The 11502-nt window shown below is 55.0% G+C and overlaps 1 protein-coding gene across 1 annotated transcript; it reads left to right on the forward strand.

Annotated features, from left to right (window-relative positions):
- Positions 1-909: 909 nt before the first annotated feature.
- Positions 910-10241, forward strand: LOC119957288 (phospholipase DDHD2-like). The gene is made up of 5 exons (XM_038785123.1): positions 910-917; positions 1006-1157; positions 2245-2412; positions 7293-7467; positions 9392-10241. Exons 1-5 carry the CDS (start codon positions 910-912, stop codon positions 9471-9473), a joined length of 585 nt encoding a protein of 194 aa, XP_038641051.1. The 3' UTR covers positions 9474-10241.
- The last annotated feature ends 1261 nt before the right edge of the window (positions 10242-11502 follow it).

Here is an 11502-nt window from a genome sequence, read left to right on the forward strand (position 1 = left end):
CCACACTCACCTTCCCCTCACACTCACCTTCCTCTCTCACACTCACCTTCCCCTCACACTCACCTTCCCCTCTCACACACTCACCTTCCCCTCTCACACTCACCTTCCCCTCACACTCACCTTCCCCTCTCACACTCACCCTCCCCTCACACTCACCTTCCCCTCTCACACTCACCTTCCCCTCACACACTCACCTTCCCCTCTCACACTCGCCTTCACTGCTCTCAGACTCACCTTCCCTCTCACACCTTCCCCGCTCTCACACACCTTCCCTCTCACACCTTCCCGCTCACACACTCACCTTCCCCTCACACACACACCTTCCCCGCTCACACACTCACCTTCCTCTCACACTCACCTTCCCCGCTCACACTCACCTTCCCCTCTCACACTCACCTTCCCTCTCACACCTTCCCCTCACACACTCACCTTCCCCTCACACACTCACCTTCCCCTCTCACACTCACCTTCCTCTCACACACTCACCTTCCCCTCACTCACCTTCCCCTCTCACACTCACCTTCCTCACACACTCACCTTCCTCTCACACTCACCTTCCCCGCTCACACTCACCTTCCCCGCTCACACTCACCTTCCCCTCTCACACTCACCTTCCCTCTCACACCTTCCCCTCACACACACACCTTCCCCGCTCACACCTTCCCTCTCACACTCACCTTCCCCTCTCACACCTTCCCCTCATGTGCACGTGTACTCCACTCTTTCTCTCACTTCAGGGCCTCCTCCCCCTTTCCCAGAAGCCTGCAGTGGTTGTTTGCCAGTCCAGGGGCTCTGAGGGCAGCTCGGGGTGCCCCCACCCTCTGGCCTCCCGCTCTGGAGTTCTGTCCCGAGACCCTCTCGTCCCATCTCGCTCCTGTCTGTGCTTTCCCTGAAGCCCACCTCTGCAGCATGAGCCTGTCTTGTCCCGTTCCCCCTCCCACCCCCCCGGGAGACCCCCGCGGATTGCAGTTTGGGGTGCACTGAGCTGGTGTGTTTGACCCATAGTGGTGTTGACCGTTTTGCTGTCTCTCTCTCTCTCTGTCTCCCTCCGCAGTTTGACCCTGTTGCTTACAGGATTGAACCCATGATTGTGCCGGACCTGGAATTGGAGCCGATGTTGATTCCTCATCACAAGGGCAGGAAGAGAATGCACCTGGGTAAGGGACCCTCGCCGCCCCTGCCTTTCCCACACTGGGTGTTGGGTCAGACTTTTGAATCAGAGGTAGAGCTGACCACGTTCAGTTAGCGATTTCCTATCTCTCCTCACCGTTAGTTCAAGTTTCTAAATGTTGAATCGGAGATGGAACCATGAAAAGTATCGTGTTGGAAATGTAGAATCAATTGAATGAGGCCATTTGGCCCATCACGTCATTGTCTGACCCGTGCAAAGCACCAGCCAAATACCATTGTTTCCCCTCCCCCACGTGACCCACCTGGTCCGTGTTCTCCCAGCTTCCATGGACCCTTCTGTAGTCAGGGCAGCCCCTGTCCCGGCTTCGGGTTAGTGAGGGCTGGCGCTGCCCCTTGGGAGCCGGTGACAGCCCACTCCCCCTGCACCCACCCCTCTGCCGGCCTCGGCAGTCACTGCCGGTAGTGACGGCCTCCTCGGGAAGCAGGGTTCGAAGGTTCCTCTCTGCCGGATGGGACGTTCTGTCTCAGCTCCATGTTGCCTGAGCAAAGAGGAGCATGAGTCCGCGGGTCATTGTGAACAACATCACAGGCAGGAGGCCTGTTCTCAACCCGTTCAATCCAGGCCCAACACTCGAGAATGGACAGTTCTTTGAAAGAATTAAATGCCCCTTTGAAGAGAGAACGGGTGTAAAATCCTGAGCAGAAAATCTCTTTCGTTTGCGAAACGCTTTATCGGAAATGCTGATTTACCATTCCAGTCTCTGGAAACTAACACGAGCAGAGATCCCAGGTTCGATTCCCGGCTGGGTCACTGTCTGTGCGGAGTCTGCACGTCCTCCCCGTCTGTGCGTGGGTTTCCTCCGGGTGCTCCGCTTTCCTCCCACAGTCCAAAGATGTGCGGGTTAGGTGGATTGGCCGTGATAAATTGCCCGTAGTGTCCTAAAAAGTAAGGTTAAGGGGGGGTTGTTGGGTTACGGGTATAGGGTGGATACGTGGGTTTGAGTAGGGTGATCATGGCTCGGCACAACATCGAGGGCCGAAGGGCCTGTTCTGTGCTGTACTGTTCTATCTCTTCCTCCCCTCATCTCACTTTCTTTCTTTTTATGCAAACAGAACTGAAGGACAGTCTGACACGGATGGGTTCCGACCTAAAGAATGGTTTGTTCTGCTCCCTGAGGAATGCCTGGCAGTCGTTCACCAGGTTGCCCACGGCACAGCTGCTGCCGGAACCGAGCGCCACCAGTCCGCAAGCCAATGAGCCTTCGGTCAAGGACAAGCAAGGTGAGCGGGACTCCCTCTGCTCCTTAACCCCCCCCCACCGCACCCTCACTCACCTTGCTCATGGGGTACGTCGACCGAAGCTGGAAACCGGCAGCGACCCAGGAGCAGAGAGAGACACTGAGCCGCGAGCCGCTCTGAGGATTCACAGCAAAGGAACATAAGAACTAGGAGCAGGAGTCGGCCATCTGGCCCCTCGAGCCTGCTCCGCCATTCAATTAGATCATGGCTGATCTTTTGTGGACTCAGCTCCACTTTCCGGCCCGAACACCATAACCCTTAATCCCTTTATTCTTCAAACAAACTATCTATCTTTACCTTAAAAACATGTAATGAAGGAGCCTCAACTGCTTCACTGGGCAAGGAATTCCATAGATTCACAACCCTTTGGGTGAAGAAGTTCCTCCTAAACTCAGTCCTAAATCTACTTCCCCTTATTTTGAGGCTATGCCCCCTAGTTCTGCTGTCACCCACCAGTGGAAACAACCTGCCCGCATCTATCCTATCTATTCCCTTCATAATTTTAAATGTTTCTATAAGATCCCCCCTCATCCTTCTAAATTCCAACGAGTATAGTCCCAGTCTATCCAACCCCTTCAGCTCTGGGATTAACCTAGCGAATCTCCTCTGCACACCCTCCAGCGCCAGTATGTCCTTTCTCAACTAAGGAGACCAAAACTGAACACAATACTCCAGCTGTGGCCTCACTAACACCTTATACAATTGCAGCATAACCTCCCTAGTCTTAAACTCCATCCCTCTAGCAATGAAGGACAAAATTCCATTCGCCTTCTTAATCACCTGTTGCACCTGTAAACCAACCTTCTGTGACTCATGCACTAGCACACCCAGGTCTCTCTGCACAGCAGCATGTTTTAATATTTTATCGTTTAAATAATAATCCCGTTTGCTGTTATTCCTCCCAAAATGGATAACCTCACATTTGTCAACATTGTATTCCATTTGCCAGACCCTAGCCCATTCACTTAACCTATCCAAATCCCTCTGCAGACTTCCAGTATCCTCTGCACTTTTCGCTTTACCACTCATCTTAGTGTCGTCTGCAAACTTGGACACATTGCCCTTGGTCCCCAACTCCAAATCATCTATGTAAATTGTGAACAATTGTGGGCCCAACACAGATCCCTGAGGGACACCACTAGCTACTGATTGCCAACCAGAGAAACACCCATTAATCCCCACTCTTTGCTTTCTATTAATTAACCAATCCTCTATCCATGCTACTACTTTACCCTTAATGCCATGCATCTTTATCTTATGCAGCAACCTTTTGTGTGGCACCTTGTCAAAGGCTTTCTGGAAATCCAGATATACCACATCCATTGGCCCCCCGTTATCTACTGCACTGGTAATGTCCTCCAAAAATTCCACTAATCCACTTTATCCAGGACACTGGATAAATGTCAGCAATGCCAGCCCTGAAGTGTTGCTTCAATGACCCGGTACAGCTGGCACTGAGCTTCCCATCTCGTATCTGAGCCTTCGCAAAGATTGCCTCTGTACACTCCTGTAACATCGCTGAACCTCCCTGCCGACCCAGCTGATCAGCTACGGAATTCCTCACCCATTCCTTTATCCCCTCACCACACATTCTGATTGGTGTCCCAGACTCTACCCTCAATACACGTCAGATCATTCAAACCCCCTGCTGTCCGGCTTTTTACCCTCACCACGTCTTTGTTCCCCAGTCGATCCATTGTGATCACTGACCTACACTGGATCCCAGAACCCCCCCCCCCCTCCCCCCCCCCCGGATCACTGACCTACACTGGATCCCAGACACCCCCTGTGATCACTGACCAACACTGGATCCCACACACCCAACGATCACTGACCTACACTGGATCCCGGAAACCCCCCCCCGGATCACTGACCTACACTGGATCCCAGACACCCCCTGAGATCACTGACCCACACTGGATCCCACACACCCAACGATCACTGACCTACACTGGATCCCGGAACCCCCCCCCCCCCGGATCACTGACCTACACTGGATCCCAGAAACCCCCTGCGATCACTGACCCACACTGGATCTCAGACACCCCCTGCGATCACTGACCCACACTGGATCCCACACACCCAACGATCACTGACCTACACTGGATCCCGGAACCCCCCCCGGATCACTGACCTACACTGGATCCCAGAAACCCCCTGCGATCACTGACCCACACTGGATCTCAGACACCCACTGTGATCACTGACCTACACTGGATCGTCCTCATACCCCTGGGATCACTGACCGACACTGGATCCCACACACCCAACGATCACTGACCTACACTGGATCCCGGAACCCCCCCCCCCACCCGGATCACTGACCTACACTGGATCCCAGACACCCCCTGTGATCACTGACCTACACTGGATCCCGGAACCCTCCCCCTCCCCCCGGATCACTGACCTACACTGGATCCCAGACACCCCCTGCGATCACTGACCCACACTGGATCCCACACACCCAACGATCACTGACCTACACTGGATCCCGGAACCCCCCCCCCCGGATCACTGACCTACACTGGATCCCAGACACCCCCTGCGATCACTGACCCACACTGGATCTCGGACACCCACTGTGATCACTGACCTACACTGGATCGTCCTCATACCCCTGGGATCACTGACCTGCGCTGGATCCTGCCCACCCCCTGCGATCACTTACCTACACTGGATCACGGACACCCCCTGGGATCACTGACCTACACTGGATCCCTCAACCCCCAACCCCGGGATCACTGACCTACACTGGATCCCGCTCACCCCCCGCTGTGATCACTGACCGACACTGGACCCCGGACACCCACTGTGATCACTGGCCTACACTGGATCGCCCTCATACCCCTGTGACCACTGACCTACACTGGATCCCGCTCATACCCCTGTGATCACTGACCCACACTGGACCCTGGACACCCCCTGTGATCACTGACCCACACTGGACCCTGGACACCCCCTGTGAGCACTGACCTACAGTAGATCCCGGTCACCCCCCTGTGATCACTAACCTGCACTGGATTCCGGACACCCATTGTGATCACTCACCTCCACCGGATTGCCCTCACCCCCTGTGGTCACTGACCCACACTGGATCCTGGACACCCCCTGTGAGCACTGACCTACAGTAGATCCCGGTCACCCCCCTGTGATCACTAACCTGCACTGGATTCCGGACACCCATTGTGATCACTCACCTACACCGGATTGCCCTCACCCCCTGTGGTCACTGACCCACACTGGATCCTGGACACCCCCTGGGATCACTGACCTACACTGGATCCCGCTCACCCCCCGTGATCACTGACCTAAACTGGATCCTGCTCACCCCCTGTGATTACTGACCTACACTGGATCCCGCTCACCCCCCGTGATCACTGACCTAAACTGGATCCCACTCACGAACTGTGATCACTGACTACACTGGATCCCGCTCACCCCTTGTGATCACTCACCTACACTGGATCCCGCTCACACCCCGTGATCACTAACCTACACTGGATCCCGGTCACCCCCTGGGATCACTGACCCACACTGGATCCCTTCCCCCCCCCTGTGATCACTGACCTACACTGGATCCCGCTCACCCCCTGTGATCACTGACCCACACTGGATCCCGCTCACCCCCTGTGATCACTGACCCACACTGGATCACGCTCACCCCCTGTGATCACTGACCTACACTGGATCCCGCTCACCCCCTGTGATCACTGACCTACACTGGATCCCGCTCACCCCCTGTGATCACTGACCCACACTGGATCCCTCCTGGGATCACTGACCTACACTGAATTCCCCCGGGGATCACTGACCTACACTGGATCCCACTCACCCCCAGGGAACACTAACTTACACTGGATCCCAGACACCCCCCCTGTGATCACTGACCTACGGATCCCGCTCACCCCTATGATCACTGACCTACACTGGATCCCTCCTGTGATCACTGACCTACACTGGATCCCTCCCCCTGGGGATCACTGACCTACACTGGATCCCTCCCCCTGGGGATCACTGACCTACACTGGACCCCCCCCCCCCCCGGGATCACTGACGTACACTGGATCTCCCCCCTTCTCCCCCCGGCATCACTGACCTACACTGGATCCCTCCCCCTGGGGATCACTGACGTACACTGGATCCCCCCCCCCCCCCCCCGGATCACTGACCTACACTGGATCCCCCCACCCCGGATCACTGACCTACACTGGACACCCCCCCCCCCCCCCCCCCGGGATCACTGACCTACACTGGACCCCCCCCCCCCCCCCCCCCCCCCCCCCGGATCACTGGCCTACACTGGACCCCCCCCCCCCCGGATCACTGGCCTACACTGGATCTCCCCCCCCCCTCCCCGGGATTACTTACCTGCACTGGATCCCGGACACCCCCTGTGATCACTGACCTACACTGGCTGCTGGTCAAGTAACATCCAGGTTTCACAATGACCTTGTTTTCAAATCCCTCCGCGGCCCTTTGCCCTCCCCTCTGTGACCTCCTCCTGCCCCCACAACCCTTGGAGATAACTGAGCTCCCTCAATGGTGGCCTGTTCCTCATTCCCAATGATGATCGCTTCACCAATGATGGCTGTGCCTCGAGTGGCCTCATTCCCAAGTCCCGGAATGTCATCCCTCCAGTTCTCCCAACAACCTGCCTCGTTATCCCCCCCCCCCCCCCCCCCGGGACCGATCTCTTTGACCAACGTTTTGGCCAGCTGACCTGAAATCTCTGGCCAGTGGTCTGGTTTGCTACTTCGACTGTTGCCGGGAGACGTGCACCGTGGGGCGTTTCGGGACATGAACATGTTTCGGGACATGTGTGAAGACGAGTTGATGTTTGACCTGCTAGTTTCTCCTTGTAGCTGTTCTGGAGTCGGACAGTAGCTGCTCTCTGGAGAAGGAGGAGGAGGAAGAGGAAGAGGAGATTAAGATTGGAAGGTTAAACGGTGGCCGTCGCATCGATTATGTGCTGCAGGAAAAGCCCATCGAGAGTTTCAACGAGTATCTCTTTGCCTTGCAGAGCCACCTCTGCTACTGGTAAGGGAGCAATGGGCTGGGAGATTGGGGGGGGGGGGCAAGAATTGGGTCTGACGGTTAATTTGGGAGTTTGGAGACATTGGGTGACCCGGAGTCACTATCAAAACATGGGGCCAGGCGAGACGTTTGGCAATCTCGGCCACCACGTCCCTGTGGTCAGTGTTAAAGGGTTCTCCGAGGGAGTGAGTGCAGTGGAACATCATTGCGTTCAGGGAAATGGGTTCTTCCCCGAGAAACAGCCCCAAGACGTTCTCCTTTGTTACGCTGTTCTGGTGGATCAAGTGGAGAGATACACAATGCAAATGCAGCGGATGACATTTATATGGACTTGCGTCCATGCTCCCATCCCCCCCACACAGGCTACCATTGGTGCTGTACCTACAGCTCTCTCAGACCCATGTTCTGGAGGAACCTCTCCTCTGGCCCCCCCCCCCCCCCCCCCCCCCCCCCGGTTGGTGTTTCTGACCCTCTCCCTCCATCAAGGTTTTTAATTTTTGTCGCCTCCCCAGATGTTCTCGTGTTGCACTGCCGTCCAATTTGATCTGGTGTAGACTTCTGACAATTGCCTTGGGCTCCACATTTCTGCGTTGACAGGTGCTGCGAAGTGCCTGTTGTTGTCGACTTGAGCCGGATTTCTGGCAACAAGTTTCTTTTTAAATGTATTTTATTACAAACATGTATCAAAGTAGGTTACAGCGAATAAACGCCCCACGAAACATGCTTCCCAACAATCAACTATACAGTCTGTACAGATCGTTCCCCTTTTTCACCCCCCCCCCCCCCCCCTGCGACGAACAGCCCCTCAAACACGGTCACAAACATCCCCCAACTTTCCTCATAGAAGAGCCCCTTAACTCTAACTTTATCTTCTCTAACTGCAGGAAGCCGTACAGGCCACCCAACCGTGCTGCTACCCCCGGTGGCAATGCCGACCGCCACTCCAGCAAAATTCGCCGCCATGAAATCAGAGAGGCGACGGCCAAGACATCGGCCTTCCTCCTCTCCATGAGCTCCGGCTTCTCTGAAACCCCAAATATCGCCACCAAAGGGTCCGGGTCCACTCCCTCCTCCACTATCCTGGCTAAAACCACGAACACTCCCGCCCAGAATCTTCCCAATTTTTCACAACCCCAAAACATGTGCACATGATTCGCTGGCCCCCGCCCACACCTCTCACACTCATCTGCTACCCCCTGAAAGAACCCACTCATTCTCGCCCGAGCCATATGCACCCTGTGCACCATCTTAAACTGTATCAGGCTCAACCTTGCACAGGAGGAGACCCCGTTTACCCTTCGCAATGCCTCACTCCACACTCCCCAATTGATCTCCATTCCCAACTCCCCTTCCCATTTCTCCTTGATCTTCACCACCCGCTCGCCTCCCTGCTCTCCCAGCCACTTGTATATATCCCCAATTCTTCCCTCCCTTTCCACATCCGGAAGCAGCAGTCGCTACAGCAGGGTGTATCTAGGGAACTCGTTCCAGACCTTTCGTGCAAAGTCCCGAACATGTAGATACCTGAACTCTCTATCGCTCGGCAGCTCTACCCTCTCCCTGAGCTCCTCCAGACTGGTGAACCCTTCCTCCAAATACAAAATCCTCACCTTGACCAGCCCCACTTCCCTCTGCCTCCTGTATACACTATCCATCCCCCCCCCCCCCCCCCCCCCCCCCCCAAGCTCAAACCCATGATTCTCGCACAGCGGCGTTAGCACCGACATCCCTTCCACCCTAAAATGCCTCCTCAGCTGATTCTTCTGCCGACAAGTTGACGCAGTGGCGGAACGAGGACCAGGGAGTTGGCAGGTGGTCCACCGAGCCTCTGCTTCGCTGAACAATTAGACGCGCGTTTTCTTGCCTTCACTGTCACTTGTTGCCATTCCCTCAGAGCCGGAGTTAAGCCTCTTGTCTGCCCCTCTAGGGAATCGGAGGACACCGCACTGTTAATCCTGAAGGAAATCTACCAGACGCTGGGAGTCAGCCTCGAACAAACGCACCACTGATGTGGACGTTGAATCTTATAACAATAGCACTAACACTGATGGGCCAAGGGAGGAGCTATGATCGCCCCCCCCCTGTTGTTTTTCACATTCAGTCACTGGTTTGCGGAGAAGTTTTTGCCTCATCATCCCTCGTTGGGGAAGCACTGAAATGAGGTGGACTCGCTGTGCCCTCCAGCGGAGAGTCGAGGTTGGTTTGACGTCCTGTGGAGGCTGGGTTTTCTTCCTGAGCAGCATGAGGCACTGAAGAGAGGCTTCCCTGGGGCTGTGGGAGGTGGGACCAGTTGTCCAGAGCTTCCACCTTGTGGGCAAACCGCTGGAAGGAATACATGAATGTTTCCCGACATGAAAAGAATCGTCAATGGAGGCCCCTCTGGGTATTCGGTGAGGCGTGCAGCCTCCAGCAGCTGACAGTATGAATCGTCGGTGACAAAATTTGGATACAGTTCGGGAACTGTGGCTCCGATTGGACCAGCCTGCGTGGACTTTATTAATGTTTATTTATTTATTTTTCTCCACTTGCATTGAAATTGCACTCGTGACATGAGCGGGTTTGACCAGAAATGTTTCATATCTTTCTACTTGGTGAATCAGTCAGTGGTTTATCCCCCAGCCTCCTGGGACCTGACTGATGGTAACAGTGCTCTCCACGTGGCTTCCTAATCTGGACGCTCGCTCCAAACACACACCCTGCACACTCACTCAGTCTGTCTGAGCTGATTGTCAGTGAACTAAATTGTACCAGCAATAAACACCAGACTGTTTCTCAAGCCGGTGGCTGTGTGTTGCAGTTTTACTGAGTGTCTTTTCTCAAAGGCGGGGAGGTTGGCCGTGGTGAGCTTTGGATACTTTGCTGGGTGGTCTCCGCGACGTGAATGGACCCCTTTCCCCGTGTGGGGAACAGAAAGGGGCTGGTTTAGCTCACTCAGCTAAATCGCTGGCTTTTAAAGCAGACCAAGCAGGCCAGCAGCACGGTTCGATTCCCGTACCAGCCTCCCCGGACAGGCGCCGGAATGCGGCAACTAGGGGCTTTTCACAGTAACTTCATTGAAGCCTACTCGTGACAATAAGCGATTTTCATTTTTTCATTTCAGAAAGCTAGTTGCTTTATGAGGTGTCGGTCATTGCTGCTGGAGCAGCTCTGGAACTTCACAGCTCCAGGGACCCAGGGTTCGATTCCGACCTCGGGCGACTGTGCAGAGTCTGCACTGCTCCCCATGTCGGCTTGGGTTTCCTCCAACAGTCCAAAGATGTGTCGGTTAGGTGGTGTTCTGGGGACAGGGTGGAGGTGGGATCTCTTGGGGGAACAGTGCAAGCTCGATGGAACGAATGGCCTCTTTCTGCAATGTAGATTTTTACAGTTGAGGAAAAAGTGGGTTGAGCTGGTGCGACCCAGGGTGATGTACTGGGGGCGGTAGAGACTGCACAGTCAGGTGCCATTTTCAAGAGGTAGGTGTGTGGGGGGGGGGGGGGGGGGGGGATTGAAGTCACAAAGAGTTGAGCAGCTCGGTGGCGCAGTGGTTAGCACTGCTGCCTCATGGCACCGAGGACCCGGGTTCGATTCCGGCCCCAGGTCACTGTCCGTGTGCACATTCTCCCCATGTCTGAGTGGGTCACACCCCCCCACAACCCAAAAAGATGTGCAGGGTTGGCCGTGTTAAATTGCCCCTTGATTAGAAAAAGGAATTGGGTACTGTAAATTTTTTTTCTTTTTAATTTGAGCAGCTGCATTGGGATGTGGTGAGTGAGTGGGAGAATGTGTGTTATTGAGCGAGAACCAGGCCCCATGCCTCCACCAGGTTTGAGCCTGCCTGGGAGGCGGCTGGTGTGTGTCATACTCGGCTCAAGGGGGGAGTGAAGATGTGAAGTAAGAACTCGACAGGCCTATGGACAGGGCGCTCGGAGTGGCGAAGGAGTTGTGAGGTTGGTTTTGCAGAGCGTGGTCTTGAAGAACCCGGTTCAAAGCTCTCTTGGGCAACTTGCTGAGCTTTAATTAGACCAGGCAGCTGACTTTCATTTGGCTTACGGTAAA

This window comes from Scyliorhinus canicula, chromosome 26 (assembly GCF_902713615.1).
Source record: "Scyliorhinus canicula chromosome 26, sScyCan1.1, whole genome shotgun sequence".
NCBI classification, from domain to species: Eukaryota; Metazoa; Chordata; class Chondrichthyes; order Carcharhiniformes; family Scyliorhinidae; genus Scyliorhinus; species Scyliorhinus canicula.